This window comes from Rhincodon typus, chromosome 43 (assembly GCF_021869965.1).
Source record: "Rhincodon typus isolate 14 chromosome 43, sRhiTyp1.1, whole genome shotgun sequence".
NCBI lineage: Eukaryota > Metazoa > Chordata > Chondrichthyes > Orectolobiformes > Rhincodontidae > Rhincodon > Rhincodon typus.
In genome coordinates this window covers 1,699,914-1,725,206 of record NC_063374.1, presented here as the reverse complement: position 1 = coordinate 1,725,206, position 25,293 = coordinate 1,699,914, and the positions used below count along the sequence as shown (strand labels likewise).

The following is a 25,293-nucleotide window of genomic DNA, read 5'->3' as shown; positions in this document are numbered from 1 at the left end:
CAACAAGCGAGAAGAGCTCATGAAGCTTCTCTGCCACTAAGATTAATACAACACAATCAGCTGCCCCCGTTGCTCACCCCTCTTCCGCTAGCTAGTTGGGTCAATTGCCTTTAAAATTTTGACGGTTAGTAAATTTGCATATGACACCAAAATTGGTAATGTAGTAGACAGCAAAGAAGGTTACCTCAGAGTACAACAGGACCTTGATCAGATAGGCGGAGTGGCAGGTGCAGTTTAACCTCGATAAATGTGAGGTGCTGTATGTTGGAAGGGCAAATCAGGGCAGGGCTTATACACTTAATGGTAATGTCCTAGCGAGTGTTGCCAAACGAAGAGATCTTGGAGTGCAGGTTCATAATTCCTTGAAAGCAAGTTCACAGGTATACTGCATAATGAAGAAGGCATTTGGTACATTTGCCTTTATTGGTCAGTGCACCGAGTACAAAATTTGGGAGGTCATGTTGCAGTTGTACAGGACATTGGTTAGGCAACTTTGGAATACTGCATTTAATTCTGGTCTATTTGCTAGGAAAGACATTGTTAAACTTGTAGATCTTTTCTGAACCCTTTCAAGGAAGTTGCCAGGGTTGGAGGGTTTGAGCTATAGGGAAATGCTGAATAGGCTGGGGCTGTTTTCCCTGGAGCGTCGGAGGCTGAGGCGTGAACTTATAGAGGTTTATAAAATCATGAGGGGCATGGATAAGATGGATAGCCAAGGTTTTTTTCTCCATGGTAGGAGAGTCCAAAACTAGAGGGCATAGGTTTAAGGTGAGAGAGGAAAGATTTAAAAGGGACCTAAGGGGAAACTTTTTCATGCAGAGCATAATACATGTATGGAATGAGCTTCCAGAAGTAGTAGTGGAGGCTGGTAGAATTACAACATTTAAAAGCCATCCGGATGGATATATAAATAGGAAGGGTTTAGAGGGATATGGGCCAAATGCTGGCAAATGGGACCTGATTTATTTAGGATATCTGGTTGGCATGGACGAGTTGCACCAAAGGGTCTGTTTCCATGCTATGCATACTCTATAACTCTTTCAAAGAATTAAGTATGGGCATGATGTCTCCTTCCATGCTGTGTCATTCCATGATGTTGTGCCCTGTGCATTTCTGGCCCCTTAGTCACCAATGAGCTCAAAGACTGAACTCACTTCAAGAGATGAGGTGAATACTACCCTTGATATTAAGGCAAAACGTGATCCAAGGAAGCATCAATGATCCTGAGTAGAGGTGAAGTTAATGGTGATCAGGTGGAAATCTCTGGCTGAAGTCACGTCCAGTACAAACGGGAGATGCTTGTGGTTGTTGAAAAGTAATCGTCACACCCTTAACTTATCAGTAGGAGTTGCCCAGCGCAGTGTCCCAGGCCCAACTACCTTTAACTGCTTTGTCAATTGCATTCTCTTTATCTAAAGTGGGGATGTTTGCTAATGAATACACAGTGCTCAATTCTATTTGTAACTCCTGAGATAATGAAGCAGTCTCATGTCCATGTGAAAGAAAATGAAGACAACATTCAGGCCTGTACTGATTCACGACAATTAGTAAACATGCTACACAATGACCATCTCCAACAATACAGAGTCCACACACCCACCCTTGATAAATACAGGTTTTGCCAGTGATGCCCACAACCCATGAACAAGCTACAAAAAGAAATTAGAATTGCCTGTTCTGAATTTCTGTTCTTTCTTTTTACAGCATACGAGAATGGGAGGATGTGCAGACGTGGAACTCAAACCAAGCATCATGTCACAGTCTGATAGATTCAGTCAGTAGATCAGGAGCTGAATATAATTTGCCTTTTAATATAGAAGCAGAAATGTATTAACAAACTGAATGAATTGATAAACTATCACAAAATTTACAACTAGGGGTAACTATAAACTGTGTTCTCTGTGTGGCCAAGTCTTCAACTCATCATCCAGTCTGGAGAGACAGGAGAACAACAGCTCCACGGAGAAACCGTGGAAATGTGGGGACTGTGGAAAGGGATTCAGCTCCCCATCAAAACTGGAAACTCATCGACGCAGTCACACTGGGGAGAGACCATTCACCTGCTCCGAGTGTGGGAAGGGTTTCACTCATTCATCCAACCTTCTGAGACACCGGCGGGTTCACACGGAGCAGATTTCACTCATCTGCTCGCTGTGTGGCAAGGTATTCAGTCATTCCTCAAGCCTTCTGAGACACCAGCAAATTCACACTGGAGAGAGGCCGTTCACCTGCTCTGAGTGCGGAAAGGGATTCACACAGTCATCCTACCTGTTGACGCACCAGCGCATTCATACAAGGGAGAGTCTATTTATCTGTTCCTTCTGTGGTGACGGATTTAATCGACTATCCAGATTTCTGAAACACCAGCGGATTCACACTGGGGCGAGTCCATTCACCTGCTCTGTCTGTGGGAAGGGATTTATTCGGCCATCAAAACTACTGACTCACCAGTATATTCACACTGGAGAGAGGCCATTCACCTGCTCCATGTGTGGGAAGGGATTTACTAATTCATCTGACCTGCTGACCCACCAGCGTGTTCACACTGGGGAGAGGCCGTTCACCTGCTCTGTGTGTGGAAAGGGATTTACTCGATCATCCCACCTTCTGACACATCAACTTGTTCATACTGATCAGAGACCTTTTCAGTGCTCTGACTGTGAGAAGACCTTTAAAAGTAGAAGGAATCTGCTGACACACCAACGAGTTCACACCGGGGAGAGACCGTTCACTTGCCCTATCTGCGGGAAGAGATTCACTCAGTCATCCTCCTGTTTGACACACCAGCGAATTCACAAGTGATTGCAAGGGCTTGATCCTGCTATTTCTATGGTTGTTAATTGTGTTCATCACTGGCGCTTATTTCTACTGACATTAATAAACTATAGAAGATTGCTATTTAACATTCTAGATAAATGCCACATAGCAGATTTGTTTTAAACATATTATTGTGGAGATCTAACTATCCCAGAACTTTCCACTGAGTGTTTATTGTAATCTGACTGGAGCTCAGAAAGGACAGTCTTGTAGGGAGAGGATCATATAGCAGGAACAAAATTTCAGTCTGGGCACAGTCCTTCAGGGTCATACTGAGAGGGCAAATGGCACTTTGGTCTTTCTCATTTCTTGTCATTGCCGGCAAAGTCCCGGTGTAAGAAATGTATCCCAGCTGCTGTCTTCCATGGTTCAGAGCTCCCTAGGCATGGAGCAGAAATTCCTTTACAAGTATTTAGAGTCAGGAAGAACTACAGTGAATGCTAGAAACATGCTGAAAAATTGGAGATCGGTGCCACCTGTGATTTATTTGTGACTGCAAGTGAAGTACAAATTTCCAGCCTGAAAATGTGAATAAAGTATACAATATCACAGGCTTTACTGATGGGGTCATACAGGACAAGAGCAAGCAGGTGATGCTGAACTTTTTCAAGATACTTATTAGACTTCAAATGGAGTATTGGGTACAGTTCTGGACACCACACTATCAAAAAGATGTGAATATCTTGTAGAGAATGGAGAAGGTTTACAAGAATTTTTCCAAGAATGTGAAATTTCAGTTATGAGGATAAATTGGAGAGGTTTGGACTGTTCTTCTTTGAAAAAATTAAGGTTAAGAGGTAATCTCTTAGAAATGTTCAAAATCATGAGAGGTCTGGATAGAGTAAATGGGAAGAAACATTCCCTGCTCATAAAAGGATTGAGATGAAAAGGGCAAAGATTTAAAGTGATTTGCAAATGTAGCAAATAATGCTTGTTAGCAGCTCAGACACAATGGATCAAATGGCTGCCTTCTGTGTTGTAACACTTGTGATTCTAATTGTGGTCATCATTGTGTAAAATTTCATTGTTTCATGTGTGTGAGAGATAGTCCAGTCAACCAACAAAAATCTGTATTTACATAGCATCTCTAACATAGTGAAATGTAGTCAAAAAGAATTACTGTCTGATTTTAAATGCAGATGGATGAGTTCACAAGAGTCTCTTGACTCCTGGAACAATTATACAACAGACCTTTAAAGAAGATAAAGAAGGACCTGCATTGTGTTTCCAGAAACTCTTAGTTTGATGTTAGACACTGTGATTTTGATGCAGTCTTTCTCAGTATTAACTGTATCTCCTAATGTATTAATTATAAAGCAATTAATCATTTCCTGGTGTCCTTGTTTTGCTGTGCTGTTGAAATAAAGATTTAGTGAACTGTGCTACAAAATTTTATTGAATTCTTTTCTGTGATTTATCCATCGTTTTACTTCCAAGTTTTAAAATTGACACACTGTTTTCTGAGGTAAATTGGGAATGAAAGTAGTCCCAACTTCATCTTGTGGAATACCACGTCCCACCATCTAACAGTCTGAGTAGCTACTGTAACCCCAACTTCCTGTTTTGTAACTAGTTTTCCATCCAGTACAATCTACAACTTTACCCAGATCAGGCTCTGTGGAGTGAAGAACCAGGCAACAGAATGAATGGAAATTGGCCAGAAAACTATGGGTTGAATTGTCAGTGAATTTATACCATCTTTCATCTTTCTAGACAGTATGACCTACATCATCCTATAGGCTGTCAATGCTGCAGACACCATACTGCAGTGGTACAGGAGTGGATATTAAGCGCAGTAGCAGGAGCACAGATGAAGCAGATTTCACCAATTTGCAGGGCAACGGTAGTCTGCAACATAGCAATGGTTATGGGGAAGTGGGTAGATTTATGGAATCAGCCAGACTCCCCGCTCAGGCAGCCTTGCAGAGAGAAGATGTATTTCCCGTATGTATACTTAATGCCAGCCACAGTCAAGATAATAATTAAACCAGGTATTCACATTTTGTATGAATTATTAGGTGCACTGGTTTTTTTTTTATTTGTTTCATATTTGGGGTTGTATAGGGTCCATACCTGAATGCATCTTGTATCAGTTTGTGACCAGTGGAGCAGTTTGGTGTCACCTGCAGAAGTGGTTAAACAAAGGTCTGATCCTAAATGTTTGGTAAGAAATGAATGTTCTGTTTCCTCAGTTCAGTATTTCAATGTCAGGATGTTGATGAATTGCCTGCAGTACAGAAACTCCATTATCAACAAGCACAGCACCTCAGTAACCTCTATATATCCAATCGGGACTGAAAAGCTATAAGAGCACAAGATGTAGGAGCAGAAGTAGGCCATTCAGTCCATCAAGTTTGTTTCACCATTCAATTAGATCATGGGTGATCTGATAACCCTGAACTTTTATTTTTCTGCCTTTATTCCCTGCCATAACCCTTTATTCCCTTATTGAATATACTTACTGACAGCCTTTTGCAGTAAAGAACTCCACAGATTCATTACCTCTGGAAAAAGGAATTCCTTCTCATCTTTGAGTTAGAGGTGTGACCCCCTCAATCTGAGATTTGGTCCTTGACTCTCCTACAAGGAGAAACAACCTCTCTGCATCAATCCTGTCAAGTCCTTTTGTGTGTTTTAACAAAGTTGCCTCTTATCCTTCTCTGATGAGTAGAGACCCAACCTACTCAACCTCCTTGTAAGACAGTCTCTCCATTCCTGGTAAAAACCAAAAGAACTGTGGATGCTGTAAATCAGGAACAAAAACAAAGTTGCTGGAAAAGTTCAGCAGGTCTGGCAGCATCTGTGGAGGAGAAAACAGAGTTAATGTTTCGGGTCCCGTTCTGAGGAAGGGTCACTGGATCCAAAACGTTAACTCTGTTTTCTCCTCCAATGATGCTGCCAGACCTGCTGAGCTTTTCCAGCAACTTTGTTTTTGTCTCCATTCCTGATAACAGCCTGGTGAACCTCTTTCCTTAGATAAAGATCCAAAGCTGTTCATGATATTCTAGCTGTGATCCGACTAGTGGCTTGTATACTTTCAGTAAAATATCCCTACTTTTATACTCCAGGGTCCATGAATAATCAATTCTGAACACTGGTTTGTAGCTTAAACAAAAGACTTTGCAATTTATTGACAGTACAATAATTTTAGTAGAGCAAAATTAAACAAGAAAATAATCTAAATGTTGTTTTGAGCCCTATTCACACAAAAGGCAGATAGACAAACTCCCTGCCTTCATTCCTTTGTAATTAACCTTATTAAAGTTTAGCACAATTGTTTCTGACCCAAGTTCCTCCCTCTCAAACTGAATGCCAAATTCTACCCTGTCATGTTTGCTGTTTCCCAGGGGATCTTTTGCTCTGGCATCATTTCATTAAACTGCCTCATTAAACATCACCAAATCCAAAATAGCCTAATACTCGCACAATATATTGTTGTAGGAAACTATCCTGAATACATTCTTTGACTGGTGGTTAATTCTGGTTAACCACAAACATGGTTAATTCTGCCCATCTGACTTTCCCAATCTACACAAAAGTTAAAGTCACTTATTAATGTTGTTACACATCCTCATTATCTTCTGATTTATTCTCTGTTTATAGGAACAGGAGTAGGCCATTCAGCTCCTCGAGCTTGTTCCACCATTCTTTGAGATCATGGCTGATCTGTGGCCTAACTCCACATGCCTGCCTTTGGCATCTATCCCTTAATATCACTATTTAACAAAAATCTTAGTTTTAAAATTAACGGCTGATCCAGCATCCACAGCCTCTTGTGGAAAACAGTTTCAAATGTCTGGGCCCGAACACCACCTAGGGATACCACTAGTCATGTGTTGACAAGATCAACATGTGTTTCCCATCCCTAATCATTCTTCAGAGTCAGACACATTGCTGTGGGTCTGGAGTCACAAATAGCAGACATAGCCTGGCAGATTTCCTTCCTACAGGACATTAATAAAACTTGACTTTTTGCAAAACTTTTTGATTTTTGTGATGGCTACTATTACTGCCAATGGCATTCAATTTCAGATTCTCAAAGCTTTCTTAAATTACTTAGGGTCATAGAGTACAGTATGGAAATAGACCCTTCAGTCCAACTCATCCATGCCAATCAGATATCCCAAATTAATCTAGTCCCATTTGCCAGCATTTTGCCCAGGTCCCTCTAAACCCTTCCTATTCATAAACCCATCCAGATGCCTTTTAAATATTGTAATTGTACCAGCCTCCACTACTTCCTCTGGCAGCTCATTCCATACTTGCACCACCCTCTGTGTGAAAAAGTTGCCCCTTAGGTCCCTTTTAAATCTTTCTCCTCTCACTTTAAACCTATGACCTCTAGTTCTGGACTCCCCCTCCCCACCCCAGGGAAAAGTCCTTGGCTATTCACCCTATCCATGCCCCTCATGATTTTATAAATATCTGTAAGGTCTCATCTCAGCCTCCAAAGCTCCAGGGAATATTGCCCCAGCCTATTCAGCCTCTCCCTATAGCTCAAACCCTCCAACCTTGGCAATATTCTTGTAAATCTTTTCTGAACCCTTTCAAATTTCACAACATCCTTCCCATAGCAAGAAAAGCAGATTTAAATGCAGTATTCTAAAAGTGGCCTGAGCAATGTCCTGTACAGCCACAACATGACCTTCCAACTCCTTTACTCAATGCACTGACCAATAAAGACAAGCATACCTCACGCCTTCTTCACTATCCTGTCTACCTGGGACTCTACTTTCAAGGAACTATGAACCTGCAATCCAAGGTCTCTTTGTTTGGAAACATTCCCCAGGACCTTACCATTCAGTTTATTAATTCTACAAATAATACTGAAGTACTGTGGATGCTGAAGATCTGAAATAAAAAGAAACCAAGAAGTGCTGGAGAAACTCAGCATGTCTGGCAGCCTCTGTGGAGGGAAAGACTAAGGTAATGTTTTGAGCTGGACATGAATTTTCTTCTGCTTACTCTGTTTATAGATTCATAGAATCATACCATACAGGAACAGACCCCTCAGTGCACCCAATCCATGCCGACCAAGTTCCCAAACTAAGCAACTCACACCTGCCTTCACTTGACCCTCCAAACCTTTCCTATTCATGAACTTATCCAAATGTATTTTAAATATTGGAACTGTACCTGCATCGACCACTTCCTCTGGCAGTTCATTCCACACACAAACCAGTCTGTGTTAAAAAAAAATTGCCACCCATGTCCTTTTTACAAAAAGAACAAAGAACAAAGAAAATTACAGCACAGGAACAGGCCCTTCGGCCCTCCAAGCCTGCGCCGATCCAGATCCTCTATCTAAACCTGTCGCCTATTTTCCAAGGATCTGTATCCCTCTGCTCCCTGCCCATTCATGTATCTGTCGACATACATCTTAAATGACGCTATCCTGCCCATCTCTACCACCTCCGCTGGCAACGCATTCCAGGCACCCACCACCCTCTGCATAAAGAACTTTCCACGCACATCTCCCTTAAACTTTTCCCCTCTCACCTTGAAATCGTGACCCCTAGTAATTGACTCCCCCACTCTGGGGAAAAGCTTCTTGCTATCCACCCTGTCTATACCTCTCATGATTTTGTAGACCTCAATCAGGTCCCTCCTCAACCTCCGTCTTTCTAATGTTAATAATCCTAATCTACTCAACCTCTCTTCACAGCTAGCGCCCTCCATACCAGGCAACATCCTGGTGAACCTCCTCTGCACCCTCTCCAAAGCATCCACATCCTTTTGGTAATGTGGCGACCAGAACTGTACGCAGTATTCCAAATGTGGTCGAACCAAAGTCCTATACAACTGCAACATGACCTGCCAACTCTTGTACTCAATACCCCGTCCGATGAATGAAAGCATGCCGTATGCCTTCTTGACCACTCTATCGACCTGCATTGCCACCTTCAGGATACAATGGACCTGAACACCCAGATCTCTCTGTGCATCAATTTTCCCCGGGGTTTTTCCATTTACCGTTTTAAATCTTTCTCCTCTCCCCTTAAAAATATGCCCATAGTTTTGAAATCCCCATCCATTGGGAAATGATCCTTGTCATTCACCTTATCTATATCCCTCATGATTTTATAAACCTCAATAAGATCACCCTTCAACCTCCCAATCCCCAGTGAAAAAGTCCCAGCCTTCCCAGTCTATTTTTATATCTCTAATCATTATAACAATTAGTAAAAATCAGTATTCTTTTGTATTTCCTGTAATGAGGTTAATAAGGAATTTAAAAGGTCCTTAACTGATAGGCAAGTATCCAATTAATTGGCTGTTAACATGGTGTAGCTGGCAAATGTCTGGGAAGGAATGTGCTTGAATACAGTGTCCATTGTGAAAAGCCCCAAGGGAGATAAGAGTCTGGGAAATATCATGACACTATGGAGAACCAGGGATTAACCACAAGCCTGTCCATCTCTAGCCATGCAATCATATGAACGGCTTAATTGGAAATGAGCAGATACTCATCATCCGCTCTGTCAAACACCTTTTGCTGATTAAGGGAGAGATGACGGATCATGTCCTGGACCAGGTGGATGTTGTCATGAATGCTCTGGCCCGGGACACTGTAGGACTAGTCTGGATGGATCATGTGGTCCAGCATGGTGCCAAGCCAAATCGAAAGTGCCCTGGCAAAGATTTTGTAGTCCATGCTGAGGAGAGAGACCAGACACCAATTCCTTAACAAACGGAGATCCCCCTTCTCAGGCAACTGAGTAATGACCACCCTGCACCAAGAAAGGAGTATCTCTCCAGTCACAATACATTCCTCCAGGATCTGTGCATAGTCACCCCACCACCACCAAACATACTGAATAACTCCATCCAGCCCCAGGGACTTGCCCCTGGTAAGACAATTGATGGCACCGGTCAGCTTCTCCAAGCTCAGAGGGGCATTGAGCCTCTCCGCACCCTCTGGTCTGACCTGCAGCAGATCCTCGCACAGAACGTTGGGAGCTTCCACACTGGATGGATCCGGAGAGAAGACAGCTCTATAACAGTCCCTTCACTTGGGCCTTGGTGCCTCCTGATCGGAGGCAAGGGATCCATCATCGACTAGCAGCACAAGGAGCTGCTGGCGGATTCCGTGCCTTTTTTCCCCCACAGTGAGCAGAAGGGGGGGACTTGCACTCGAGATCCCGAAGAAACTGGACCCGCAATCTCACGGATGCACCCTGGGACCCAATGAGGTGCAGATCCTGGAGTGCGGCCTTCTTCTCTTTGTATGCCTCCTGCAGGCCTGGGTCCATATCAGGCTGACTGAGACATGACCCAGGCACCTCCTTCTCCAACCGCTCAATCCTGGATTTTGGCCTCATCTTTGACCCCCAAACATACTGCTGACAGAAGACACGGATGGGAGTCTTGCCCACATCCCACCACAGCCTCAAGGAGGGGAAGCCCCCCACCCGCTTCCTTCTCCAGCTGGTCCAGAAGTGACAAAATGAGTCCCAGAACTGCTTGTCCTCCAGCAGCAGGTTATTAAAGAGCCAGTATGCCAACCTCACCCTGGTGCTGAACAGTACGAGCTCCACCCATACCAGGTTGTGACCAGAGAACCGCACCTGCTGTGTGGATGCCTTCAGAACACAGGAGGTGTACGCCCTGGAAAGGTAGAGATAGTTAATACTGGACGGTCCAACCCCAGGCATCACAGAGGTGAAGGAAAAGGAATCAGGATGGAGATTTTGCAAGGCATCTACCCAAGTCAAAGGTATTAACCAAGTCCCTCAACAAACCCACCAATGCCGAGCTCCTCTGGGTGCCGCCACGGTCCAGCCTCTTTGAGGGTGCGATTGAAATCTCCCCCAAAAGGATGCGTTCGCCCTCACCGATGGAGTTAAGAGTGGACACATCCTCGAAGAAGCACGTCTGCTCAGATCCCATCCAAGGCATGTTTACAATCACAAACTGATGCACCGTGCCTCCAAAACGAACTGTCAGTTGCAGCAGACAGCCTGGCACATGCTCCTTGACCTCCATCGAATGCAGGAGTCATCTGGGCTCCATTGGTTGGACACACCCCTGCCTCAACCTCACCTCCAGGGTGGACAGCAGGAAGATCCTTTGCAGGGACCTCCAAGTCTTAGAGTTTATCAGACTCAACTAAAATGTCAGGCCCCCTGCACAGCAGCAGTTGGAAAACCTGCTCAACTCCTGGCACCGGGCCATCCTCCGTGTCTGGGAAAACATCCCCAGTAAGGGCAGAAGAGCCCAACACAAAGGCCTGGGAGGGAGCGAGGAGGCTGCTCCTTCATCAATACCATCCAGGGTGCCCTCAGAGCAGTCCCCAGTGAGCGCAGGCAGCATCTCAAGGCCTTCCAGTTTTTCCTGGCGTGGGCAAGACCTCTGTGGCCACATCCACCTCAGCCTCCGAGCTGCCTGGCACCGTTGCGGCGGTCTGCAGGGACAGGTTTGTGTCCCCCTCCACTCCCTAACCCTAACTCTCATCTCTGGAGGTGGTGTTGTTAGCGCTGGACTCCTCCAACCCTGAGGACTGGTGCGTTTTCTTAGAGGATGGGGGAGCAAGAGACATCTCTCCATCGTTTTGTTGCCTCCTTCCCCCTCAGCCATCCTCCCTTTTTCCTGTTTGTCATGGGTTTCGGGGCATGAGACGGGCCAGAGGAAACTGGGGTCACCACTTGCTCACTCGTGCTTTCATTACCGAGGGGCCCTGGGCCAGGGTCCAAAGCCCCTTCCTTCCCGATAGTCCTGGGACTGCTATCCTTTGCGAGGGATCTCTCCCCAGGCTGGGTGGTCGATGGTCTCTCAGTCACCCGGGAATCCTCCTGAGAGGCTCCCCCCAAATGTTTAGTCTTCCTCCAGACTTTCCTCCCCTGCAGACACTCTCCACCCACCCCACTGGTGTCCGTAACCGAGGTAGCTCCCTCCTGCGGGAGCCGAGGGGATGTCGTGAGGGAAGGGGCGGCAGTGCCAGCCGCGGCACTTGGGTTTTAGCAGCGGCCTTCGAGGCAGGGCAGTTCCTCCGGAGGTGCCCCACCTCCTTGCAGGCATGACACTGCACACCCTGCACTGACCAGAACACCCGGGAAGCAGCACCCTCATGCTCAACCATTAAAGTGCCCTCCGTGACGTCCTCCGGGGCCAGGCAGATGAAAACCTGCCACTGCTTCCAGTGACGTGTGTCAAGCGGGCCTCCTGCAGACCGAGCAGTATCAGCACCATGCCTGACCTCACTTCCCCAAGCTGGCGGAGGTGGGGAAGAAGGAGCTCAGGTGGAACAAAGAGTGGGATGTTCGATAAAACGACCCTCTGAGAAACTACCTCCAGAAAGTTGACAGGCAAGAACGTCCTACCAAGTGTAAGCCCCTTCTCCAGGGTGAGGTGCACCACCCGTTCTGTCTTCAGGAAGAACACCGCCTTCTCATACATCTTTGATGTAGCGACAATGATGGGATCACCGACTACCCCCTGCCAAGGCTGCTGTACAGCCTCAATCCTCATGTTACATTTACTGCAACATTTCACCCAGAGCTGTTTTGTGAAATAATTAAAGAGCGACAAGGCCTCCAAGGGATAGGGGACATACAGGATGTCCCACGTACAAATGATTGGGCCCCACCCTCGATGTTATTTTAGAAGGTCCTGTGGTCACCATCACCCCAACCCTCACCAAAATCAGGACCAACACCTCCCCTCATACAAAAAGCAAGTAAAGGAAACAGAGAGTCCTGTTAGGCCTCGCCTGCCAATCCAGTCGCCTCAGGCAGCTGTATCCCAACCTGCCACCCAACCCACAGTACAAAAAAATGGTTCCCCCAATGCCCAGCGGCAATAGTCACTGGCAGTAAATAGGTCACAGTCACAAAGTAATCATAAGGAGATGGCCCAGGTTCCAAACAGTTCCAGGCCCTAGACTCCAAAATACAGTCTCTCACTGCAAGTGTTTGGGCCTCAAGCAATTAATGCCCAGGCCTGAATCCTCGACTGAAGGAGTAATCCAGGTTCCAGGAACAAGCCTCCTAGGCACTGGTTGAACAGAAGTGCAGGCCACCGTTGTTCTCAGGGCAGCTGCAGCAAGTCCCAAGCTTGAGTCCTTCCACGCAGGCAGGCTACAGGACGCGAGGCCCCAGGTTCCAGGTCACAATCAGCAGCAGCTTCTCCCCAGCGCAGCAAGTGTAATTACAGCTGTCTTCAACTCACTGAGGAGAAATGCAATACAACTCATTGAAGAGAAATGCAAGACACCACGCTTCCAAAGGCAGCAGGAATGGAGAATCCCAGGTTCGAGTGCCTCCAGGCAGGCAGGCTGCAGCACCCAAGGCTCCAGGCTGTAGGCCTCAGTCAGCTCCAGGTGCTCTCAGTTGCAACAGGTGTTGCCACTTCAGCCTCCAAGTCTCAGCTACAACAGCAGCAGCAGAGTGCAGACTCGCAATACACTGCCCTCTGCAGTTCTCCTTGTATTTCATGTTATCTAATCTTGCTAACCAGTCTACCATGAGCAACCTTGTCAAATACCTCACTGAAATTCATATGGACAACGCCTACCGCTCTGCCTTTATCAATCCTCTTCGTCACTTCTTCAAAAACCTCAATCAAATTAGTGAGACACAATTTCCCTCGCACTAAGCCATGTTGACTATCCCTAATCAGTCCTTGCCTTTCCAAATACATGAAAATCCTGTCCCTCAGAATTCCCTCCAACAACTTATCCACCACTGATGCCAGGCTCACTGATCTACAGTTCTGTAGCTTTTCTTTACCACCTTTCTTAAATACTGGCACCACATTAGCCAACCTCCAGTCTTCCAGCACCTCCCCCGTGGCTATTGATGATACAAATTTTTCAGCAAGGGGCCCAGCAATCACTTCCCTAGCTTCCCACAAAATTCTAGGATACACCTGATCAGGACCCAGGGATGTATCCACCTTCTTACCTTTCCAAATATCTATCTGACTGATCCTGCTGTGTATTCATTTCTCTAAATCTACTAGTCATCACACTTAGTGTCTCTTGTATGCCCTCAATGACATTAATTCTAAAAAGCTCTCAATAGCCCTTTATATATTAAAATAAATTACCTTTCCTTACCCACAGATTTAATCTTAACAATATTAATAATTTTAATACAAAGCATGCAAAAAAAGAAAATAAATAAACATAAATATTAAAAAATCAAATACTTGACTGAAAAAGACAAAAAAAGACTCCTCCTCAAATAATCCGATATACACCTTTCAATCTCAGATAAAAACAGTTCTTCAGAACCATCCACATATAGGCGTCTTCTCTATCCCAAATGGCTGGTGAGTTTGTCTGGTACATTATGTCTATAATTCCACAGCTGATGTGACGCAATTTGAACCTGTGTCCTTGAACAATTGTTTCAGAGATAGTCGGAACTGCAGATGCTGGAGAATCTGAGATAACAAGGTGTAGAGCTGGATGAACACAGCAGGCCAAACAGCATCAGAGCTGCAGGAAAGCTGACGTTTACGGGCCTAGACCCTTCTTCAGAAAAAAAAGTCTGAGATAACAAGGTGTGCACAGCAGGCCAAGCAGCATCAGACGGTCCAGACCCGAAAAGTCAGCTTTCCTGCTCCTCTGTTACTGCCTGGCCTGCTACGTTCCTCCAACTCCACACTATTATCACTGTTAACTGTACATGTCCCCGAACTGAAAGAGGCGGGTGCCCGGATGATCGACGGCTGCATTAACCAATAGATGGAGGGGGTGTGGCGTTTTCTCACCAATAGGAATGGGTGGTGGGCGTGGGTTGTGGGGGCTTACGCGTGAAGACCAGTGCGGATCGGAGAGCATGCGCAGAGTCGTTGAGCTTGTAGTATGGACAGTTGGTGCTGAAGGTGGAAAGCTACGGAAAAGGATGAGTTACAACTAAGTGAAGGAGAGAAATTGTGACCTTGTAAGACTGAGATTCGTGATAAAGTCTGAAAGAAATGCTTCTAGTACGCATTTGCATTAAGCCGAGCAGTGATTGCGGTCCTTCTGCGCGCAACCAGGCCCAAGTTAACCGTCGCCATTTTTATTGGGGGTAATATTCAGTGGGACGCATGTGTGGCCTTCATTTTAATAGGGGGCAAAATGTAGTAGGGCACATGCGCAGCTTTCCATTTCATTTGATGAGAGTGGGAGGACTAAATTCGAGCCAAGCGAGCTGTTTGGTTGTTCTGTGTTTCTGACTTTGACTTGCGCTCTTTTTCCCCTACATTCCTTTTGCAGAATATCAAATATGAAGGCTTTGCAAATAGGAAATGCACCCCAAGCATCACAGAAAGATTTGAGTGAATCATTTGATTCATCAGGACCTGAATATCGTTGGCCTTTGACTGTGGAAGGACACAGGTTTGTTCTTTTCTTGGGTACATATTTCAAGTATCAATGTAGTTATGCTCCACACCCTGGTTGGACTATTGAAGTCATAGAATCCCTACAGTGTGGAAACAGGCCCTTTGGCCCAACAAATCCACACACCCTCAGAGCATCCCACCCAGACCCATCCCTCTATAACTCACCTGATCTACACATCCCTGAACACTATGGGTAATTTAGCATAGCCAATCTACCTATTCTGCATATCTTTGAACTGTGGGAGGAAATGCACGCAGACATGGGGAGAATGTGCAAACTTCACACAGACAGTCACCCGAGGGTGGAATCGAACCAGGGGCTGTGAGGCAGCAATGCTAACCACTGAGCCACTGTGCTGACCACACGTGGAGTATATATTCACTGAGCTGTGCACACTTACCTGGATGCTGCCTAAACTCCAAGAGGTAATTTATGAGCAGAGGTTAAATAATAATGTAAATAATGAGGAGAGGCAGTATTGTACAGACCGAGGCCAGTGAACTGATAAGGTGTCTTTCTGGAGAACATTCCTAGCCCTCTAAGTTTACTCCTACCAAGTGCCTTTCTTGATTACCTTTTGAGATCATTGATCACCTCCACTTCATCTCACCTTCAGTTTGTGTACTACCACTGGCAGCATAAACAAAGTCTTTGCCCACCCCTACTTGTTGTCCAAAACTATATGCGTGTACCCCCCTGGTCTTTGTACCATAACCTAATAGAAATAACTTTTTGTTTGACTAAATTTTTCTGAATTGATCAATATCTTTTACATGGGTATTAAAACTCCCTTCAATTTCTTTGACTTATGGAGACCAATTTCAGCTTTTCAGACTTGTAGCCAAAATCCCCTATTTCCTCTCAAGGACCCTTATACCTTTCCAAAGTTTGAAGACCAGAATGCTAGAGCATTGTAAAAAGAGTCAGCATTTTTGTTTTTGTACACACAATGCCTCTATTGATGAGGTCCAAGGTCCTGTATATTTTGCTAATGCTTTCTCAGCATGTCCTGTCACATTCAAAGATCTGTGCACATCAACCCCCAGGCTCTTCAGACCCTGCACACTCTTCAGAACTATGCCATTTAAGTATATATTTCTTTTCCCTATTCCTTCTTCCAAAATGCATCATCTTATTGTGACTTCTAGAAGAGGTTACACTGGACCTGGTTTTGGGAAATGAGCCCGGCCAGGTGAGTGAAGTTTCAGTGGGGGAGCATTTCGGGAGTAGTGACCATAATATTATGAGTTTAAGGTACTCCTGGATAGGGATAACAGCAGTCCTCGGGTGAAGGTGTTAAACTGGGGGAAGGCGAACTACTATACAACAATATTAGGCAGGAACTGGAGAGTATTGATTGGAGGTGAATGTTTGAGGGCAAATTCATGTTTGAGTATTTCAAATGGAAGTTGAAAGGAGTTCAGGAGTGGCACGTTCCTGCAAGAGTGAAGGATAGGTTTGGCAAATTACATGAACCTTGGATGACCAAGGATGTTATGACCTTGGTCAAAAACAAAAAGGAAGCATACATAAGGCCCAGGAGGATGGGAACTGACGAAGGCCTTGAAGTATGTAAGGAAGTAGAAAAGCACTTTAGCAGGAAATTAGAAGGGCCAAAAGGGTTGATGCAAAGTTGTTAGCAAACAGGATTAAGGAGAATCCCAAGACTTTTTATACATATATAAAAAGCAAGAGGGTAGTCAGGGAAAGGGTTGGCTCAAAGAGGGAATCTATGTGTGGAGCCAGAAGAGATAAGTGAGATCCTAAACAAATACTTTGTGTTGGTATTCACCAAAGAGAAGGAATTGGTAGAGGATGATCTCAGGGAAGGGAGTGTTGAATTTCTAAACCAAGTTGTTATTGAAAAGGAAGAGGTGTTGTGCATCTTAAAAAGTATTAAAGTAGGTAAGTCCCCAGGTCCTGATGAGATTTTTCCCAGAATATTGAGGGAGGCGAGAGAACAAATTGTTGGAGCATTGACAGACATCTTTGTATCCACTTTGGCTACAGGTGAGGTCCCAGAGAACTGGAGAACAGCCAACGTTATCCCATTGTTCAAGAGGGTAGCAGGGATAATCCAGGAAATTACAGATCTGTGAGCCTCACGTTGGTGCTAGGGAAATTATTGGAGAAGATTCTCAGGGGCAAGATCTATATGGACTTAGAAGCGAATGGACCTATTAGCTATAGACAGCATGGTTTTGTGCGGGGGTGGTCGTGCCTAACTAATTTGATCGAGTTTTTTGAGGTGGTGACAAAGATTATTCATTAGGGAAAAGCGGTTGATGTTGTCTACATGGACTTCAGTAAAGCCTTTGACAAGGTCCCTCATGGCAGACTGGTACAAAAGGTGAAGTCACATGGTATCAGGAGTGAGCTGGCAAGATGGACACAGAACTGGCTTAGTCATAGGAGACAGAGGATAGTGGTGGAACGATGCTTTTCAGAATGGAGGGTTGTGACTAGTGGTATTGCACAGGGATCACTGCAGGGACCTCTGCTGTTCGTGATCTACATAAATGATTTGGAGGTAAACATGCTGGTCTAATTAGTACATTTGTGGATGATACAAAGATTGGTGGAGTTACAGATAGTGAGGAGGATTGTCAGAGGATACAGTAGGATATAGATCAGTTGGACGTTTGGACAGAAAATAATGGCAAATGGAGTTTAATCCAGACAAATGTGAGTTGATGCATTTTGGAAGGTCAAGTACAAGTAGAAATTATACAGTGAATGACAGAACCTTTGGGAGTATTGATATGCAGAGAGATCTGTGTAAAGCCTTTTACAGTCCAATAACTTTTTTTTGAAATTGCCTTTGTATTCTATTCTTCCAATCGTTATCAGTTTCTATCCTTGCTGTTTTTTAAAACTTTCCCAATCAAGGCCATTTTATTATACTTTTTCACTAAGCTTTCTTTGTAAACCATGGGTTGACACTTTTTTGAGTTATTTGCAACTTGAAGGAATGTATTGTTGCTGTAAGCCATTTAACAGTTCTTTTGGAGACTGTCCATTGCCTACATAGTTGTGCCTTTCCATGTATTTTCACAATTCAATTAATTCAGCCAACTAGTGCCTCGTGTTTTCATCATTTCCTTTATTCAAATTTAACAACCATGCTTCAGATCGCACAAACCTCGCTTTCAAACATAATGTAAAATTCTATTGTATTGCAGTCACCCATCCTCAAAGGGTTCTTTTATGGATTATTAAGTAGCTCTTTCTCATTATGTAATATTAGATTCAATATGTCCTGTTCTGTAGTTGGCTCTTCCACAAACTCTAGAAAACCATCTGTAAGACAGTCCAAGAACTTGTCCTCCACAGCTTTAGTGCTCTGCTGAATTATCCAGTCTACACGCAGATTGAAGTCACCCATATCACTGTGTTGAACATGCTACAAGTTTCTCTCATCTCCTTGTCTATTCCATGGCCTACACTACCACTACTGGCACAGAAATAACTCCCAACCAATATCTGCTACTGCTTGCTGTTTCTAAGTTTATTGCAACAGATTTTACATTTTTTTTTCCACATCTGAGATCCTCCCTTACTAATGTACTGATCCCATCTATCAGAACTGCACTTTCTTTTCTTTCTTATCTGTCTTTAACATCACATACCCTTGAATATTCATTTCCCAGTCCTGGTCACTGTAGGGACATGTTTCCATAATAGCAGTTATATCATTACAATTTACCTGCGTTTGTGCATTTAGATTGTCTATCTTGTTGTAAATGCTACGTGCATTCAAGCAGAGTGCCTTAATTTTTGTCTTTTTGACATCATTCTGCATTTTAAGAATTCCAAATGCTCAGCTTTGTTACTTATTACCAGCTTAACCCCTTTTCGATTTGGTCTACCCCTCAGGTTCCTATTCCCTGACAAGCTAGTGTCCAACACCAAGAGCACCAGCAAATCTCCCTGTGAGAATATCAGCTCTGTGAAGATGTAACCCGTCCAGCTAACCATATTTATTCATAGATATGGCACAAAGGCAAGTATATTGAGGTTGCTCACAGGTCAGGCATATTCACATTACATGGTGGGAACAGATTCAAGAAGGCTAAAGGATCGACTCGTAGGATCATAGAAACTTACAGCTCAGAAAGAGGCAATGCAACCCTTTGTGCTTGAACTTACTTTGAAAGGGCTACTATGCTTAGTTCCCCACACCCAGTTTGCTGTGTCAATTTGCAAATTCTTCATTCTCAAATACCAGTCAACTCCCCTTTAAAATTCTTCATAGAGTCAGGTGCCACAACCTGTTCAGGTGGAGCGTTCCAGATCCTGACAGTTCTCTGGTGCAGAAACTGCTAAACTCCGCACTGAGTCTGGAAGGTTGTCAAGTGCTGAATCGAAGGATGAGCCGCTGTTCCTGGAGCACTCACTCAGCTTCACTGAAAAAGTGCAGGAGATGGAGGACAGAAGGACAGAGTGGGACTGAGAAGTAAAAGAGCAAGGGACCAGCAAGCAAGCCACTTTTGCAGACCAATTGGGAGGTCATTCAATAAAATGATTTTCCAGGCTCTGTTTACTATTTTGGTAGAGCAGATCACATCAGGTACAATACAGTAACAGAATTGCAGGAAGTACAACCGGTCAATAATTTGCTTCATGCCCTGAAATCTTCAGAATAGCCCAAACAATGATACTCTATTTGAGGAGTAAAGGTAAGGAAGACTCAATGTGGATGATGCAGGAGGTATTTTTCACTGTCTGGATGGGGGTGGGCAGGGGCAGGGTCTGGAGCCATGGGACACAGTCTCAGAATAAGAGCTAGGCTATTTGGGACTGAGATCAGGAGGAATTTCTTCACTCAGACTGATGAATGTTTGGAATTTGTTATGCCAGAGGGCTGTGGAATCTCGGTAATTAAGTATATTCAAGATTGATAGATTCCTAGATTATGACATAGAAAATAGGAACAGGAGGACCATTCAGCCCTCAAACCTGCTCCACCATTCAATATGATCATGTCTGATTGTACAATTCAGTATCTTGTTCCTGCTTTCTCCTTTTACCCTTTGATCCCATTTGCCCTAAGAAGTACATCTATCTCCTTGAAAACATTTAATGTTTTAGCACCTAAACTGATTTCTGTTGCAGCAAGGCCATACCTGGCAACAAATATAGAAAGGGACAAGGGGTTCGTGCTGGGAAATGACTTTGAGGTAGATGATCAGCTGTTATCTAGATGTATGGCATAGCAGGTTCATGGGGATGAATGGCCACCACCTTTCTTTATCTTGTTTACAAATCAAAGCAAACCAATTGCTAGAATATTAATTGTACCCAAGTCATAGGGATTTTTAATATCAGCTAAAATAAATCACAACTATCCGTGAAAATGGTTCAGTCCTGGATGCAATTAACAGCAAAATCCAAAACCTGCTGTCCCTTGCTATTTTGAATTAATTCAAAGATGTTATGAAGCAACTCTGGAGCAGGTGGGACTTGAATCTGGGCCTTCTGGTCTGGAGGTAAGGACACTACCACTATACCACAAGAGCTCTCCGCAGTCACTTGTGAACTAGCCAGTGCCTCAGTGAATCAGGTGATTAATTAAATCCCTTTTCACATTGAGCACATGAATGGTCTCTCTCCAGTATGAACTTAATGATGTGCGTCTTGAAGGTGACAGAGTACCCATATACCAGTGCTGCTTATCTTTTGAGCGGGGGGGATCTGGGCCCGGGGCGTCGGCCTTCCTGCTCCTCTGGTGCTGTTTGGCCTGCTGTGTTCATCCAGCTCTGCACCTTGTTATCTCAGATTCTCCAGCATCTGCAGTTCCTACTATCTCTGTAAAATGTTTCTGCTGTAATTTTACTGCTCAATGTACAAAAGCAGCAGTTTCTGCTCGTTGTATCTCAAGTGGAGATCTGATCTCAATACCAAATCTCCCTCTTCTGCCCCCTCCAGTTCTTTATTATTACTATAGAGATTATGGTATCTAATATGGCCCCTGGTGGAAATATCCTGTGGTCATCAGTTATCATTTTAAAAACAGCATCCACGTGCCATATGAATAGAATCTATTTTTATTAACCCTTGGGAAGCCACCACGTTAATGATGAAAATAACTTGGGTTTATGTAGTCATTCCTTGACCTTAACGCATCCCAAAAAGTTTCTCGGGAAATTAAATACTTTTGAAGTATGGTTACTGTTAAATTTAGGAATCAGGGCAGCCAATGAGATGATATGAGGTAAGTCATCAGATCTGTTGTACTGATTTCAACCAATCGCATGTTCACTAATTGGTCATGAACCGCACAAAATAGGGTCCTGTTTCTGAATACACATCACTGCAAGCATGCATAAATGCATGCATACATTGTGAACCTGACTGACCACCATACATTGATTTCCTTTGTAATTCTTAGTACAGTCTCGATTATTTAATGTGAATCTGGTTTTGGAGCACCTTTATTAAATGATGTGTACACATGTTACACCTTTCTCGTTGGTGAAGAAAAGAAGTCCTGGAGTTTGCCAATCTTTCCATGGCACCACCCTAGCCAATCATAGTTTACCTGAGAATTTGGGAAAGTTTGTCTGTTAATGATTCCTGTTACACTTCCATGTCAGCTATGGTTCAGCCAATCAGCAGCCTATAATGATGTTGTCCCTTTTTGGCAGCATGGTAGCTCACGGTGCCAGGGACCCGGGTTCAGTTACGCCCTCTGGTGGCTATCTGTGTGGAGATTGCACGTTCTTCCTGTTTCTGCATGGGTTTCTTCTGGGCGCTCCGGTTTCCTCCCACAGTCCAAAGATAGAATCAAAGAATCCCTGCAATGTGGAAACAGGCCCTTCGGCCCAACAAGTCCACACCAATCCTTGGAGCATCCCACCCAGACCCATTCCCCTATAACCCACCTAAACTACACATCCCTGAACACTACAGGCAATTTAGCATGGCCAATCTACCTAACCTGCACATGTTTGGACTGTGGGAGGAAACCGGAGCGCCCGGAGGAGGCCCACGCAGACGCGGGGAGGGTGTGCGGGCTCTGCGTGGGCGGTCGCCCCGGGGTGGAATTGAGCCTGGGTCCCTGCTGTGAGGCAGCAGTGCTAACCACTGAGCCACTGTGCTGCCCTGTACCTACTGCACCTGGTATTCCCATCCAAGTACTAACCAGGCCTGAGTCTGCTTAGCTTCCGAGATCAGAAAGATGTGCAGGGTAGGTGGATTGGCCATGCTAAACTGCCCATAGTGCCCAGGGAAGTTTAGGTTAGGTGGGTTAGACATGGGAAAATGCAGGGATAGGGGAATGGGTCTGGGTCGGATGCTCTTCGGAGGGGTCATGTGGACTTGTTGGGTCAAATGGCCTGTTTCCACACTGTCAGGATTCTATAAACGTACTCTATTCTGAAATTCTGTCAAAGTTTTCACTGAAATACAGATACCATTACCACCCACCCCAGCTCTCCCTCATGTGTTGTGTAGGTCCAGACCAGGTGACAGGTTCTCTTTCCTGATTGATAGCGAATGAGTTGGGATTTTATAATGATCTGACAGTTCTCGTGGTCAGTTTATCACGGGCCAGCCCATAAATTACTAGTTTCGTTCAGCTGAATTTCTCAACTTGTCTTTGTGTTTTCGTGAGCTCTCTTTCAGTCCTGTTATTCCTGTTTTAAGTATACGGGGTTTTGGAAGGGGAGGACTTGGGAAGCTCAAATCAAACATCATGTCAAAATCTGACAAAGACTTAGTTTGAAGGGTCTAGGCCCGAAACATCAGCCTTCCTGCTCCTATGATGCTGCTTGGCCTGCTGTGTTCATCCAGCTCTGCACCTTGTTGTCAAAGACTTAGTTGATTTGACTTATTATTGTTATGTGTACTGAGATATAGTGAAAAGTATTTTTTCGTGTGTGACCCAAGCAAATCATGCCTTTATAAGTACATCAGGGTAATAGAATAGAATGCAGAATATAGTATTACAGTAACAGGAGGTGCAGAGAAAGTTCAACTCTAATATAGTCTAATATAGGTCCATTCATAAGTCTGATAACAGCAGGGAAGAAGCTGTTCTTTGAATCTGTTGGTATGTGTTTCAAACGTTAGTATCTTCTGCCCGTTTGAAGAGAATATAACTGGCGTGGGAAGGGTCCTTGATTATGTTGGCTTCTTTCCTGAGGCAATGGGATGTATACATGGAGTCAATGGATGGAAGGCTAGTTCGTGTGATGGACTGGGCTGTGTTCAGAACTCTGAAATTCTTGCAGTCTTGGGAACAGCAATTGCCATATTAAGCTGCAGTGCATTCGAATACAATGCTTTCTCGTCTATAAAAATTCGTAAGAGTCATTGTGGACATGCCAAATTTCCTTAGCCTTCTGAGGAATACTGTTGACTCATTGAGATCTGAAATTCATCAGTCTTTGAACATGTATGCAAAACAGTGTGCAATGCAGAGAAACCATGAGTGTGGGAAGGGATTTAGTTACCCATCTGAACCAGTTACCCAGTGCAGTCACACTGGAGAGAAACTATTCAGTTGTTCTGCGCATGGGAAGGGATTCACTCACTCATCCAGCCTGCTGACACACCAGCAAATTCACACTGCGGACAGGCCATTTATCTGCTCTGTCTGGGGAAGGAATTCACTCAGTTATTCTACCTGAAGAGAGAGACTGTTCACTTGAACTGTGAGTGGGAAATGATTCACCTGGTCATTCATCTTGTTGAGACACCAGCAGGTTTACACTGGAGAGAGATTTTTTAAATATCCTAACTACAGGAGGTGCTATAAAAGTTCCAGGGAGCTCCTCCGCCCTCTGTGTGCTCAAATTAATGAGAGATAGTTCAGATGCTCTCACTGCGGAGCTCGATTTAGGCAATCATTACATCTCTCTCTACACCAGAGGGTTCACCCTGGGAGAGACCTTTCAGCTGCTCGAAGAATGGGAAGGGATTCACTCAGTTACCAAACCTGTTGAGACATCAGCGAGTTCACAAGTAACTAGTGATTTTTGCTTTTAATCACATCCAGGACTGAACCATGTTCATTGAGGTCTGTTTCTACTGATTTTAATGAACCCCAAGCCAGTTATAAGGAATAAAAGTATAAGGTCGAATAAATCTGTATTTGTGTTGAATACAGTTTGGGATTTTTTTTAATATTTTTAACAAAGTTAGCTAATTTTGAAGGGCTGTCTCTCTCCACTGTCTCCTCTATCTTCACCTCCAACAAGTGTGGGGAGCTCATGAAGCTTCTCTGTCACGAAGGTTGAAACAATACGATTAGCTGCCTCTGTCACTTCCCTCCCTTCCACTAGCTACTCGGGTCAAGCTGTCTTTAAAATTTTTCACTGCTTGAGCCTTAAACCCCATCTTTCCTGAGTCTCCCTCCCTTCTTTTCGTAACTTCTTCCTGTGCATCTTCTCCATGAATACATCTTCCTGCTTACTAAAGGCTGAATGGCCTCCCTCTGTTCAGTAAGAATCTGTCATCAACCTGATAGTCGCTCAACTTTACCTTGTTAGCTGGTGTAGGTCTCTTTCTAGATGTTATCCTGCTAACCTTTAAATCTTTAGAATGTATGTCTAGACATACAGGTTTTTTGAGAGAGTATCATTGTCAAGTTAACTAACAGCAATTACCAAATGGTAGGATTTAGTAGGTTCTTTTACAATTCCAATTTTAGTTGAATCTCACCCAGAATCTTGCCCAGATACAAAGATTGGCTGAGGTTTGCACTCTAATGGTGGTCAGATTGCCCAAAATATAGTGCACCGCAGAAATTGCTGTATCTGCAACTTTGCGTTGTCCAAGTGGATAGTTGGGAATCTCCTTGAGACTTTGGGGTTGGTACTGGAGAGAACCCATATGTGACCGATAGTGAAAGTGAAGAATGTTCATTGACTTGTATATTCTGATTACCATATAAACAGATTCTACTGATGATCTTCCTCTTTAAAATTCCCCACTTATGTGTCGGTAATGAGACCATATGAGCAGAAGTAAACTATTCAGTCAATCAAACCTGCTCTACAATTCCATGAGATCATGGTTCATCTGATCACCCTCACTCTATTTTCCTGCCTTTTCACCATAAGTCCTAGATTCTCCACAAAGGTAAAACAACCTCTTTGCTTCTAACAGGTCAAGCCCCAAAAGAATCTGAGATAACA

General features: G+C 44.2%; 1 protein-coding gene across 1 annotated transcript in view; it reads left to right on the top strand.

Moving 5' to 3' along the window:
• Window positions 1-1,857: 1,857 nt before the first annotated feature.
• Window positions 1,858-25,293, top strand: part of LOC109935801 (zinc finger protein 850-like) — a gene marked incomplete at its 5' end in the record, with an annotated part of 75,228 nt that continues 51,792 nt past the window's right edge. Inside the window, 4 exons of the mRNA XM_048619606.1 lie at window positions 1,858-2,798; window positions 15,023-15,145; window positions 19,028-19,083; window positions 20,267-20,331. Of these exons, the coding sequence (XP_048475563.1) occupies window positions 1,858-2,798; window positions 15,023-15,145; window positions 19,028-19,083; window positions 20,267-20,331 (1,185 nt within the window). The remainder of the gene's footprint in view (window positions 2,799-15,022; window positions 15,146-19,027; window positions 19,084-20,266; window positions 20,332-25,293) is intronic.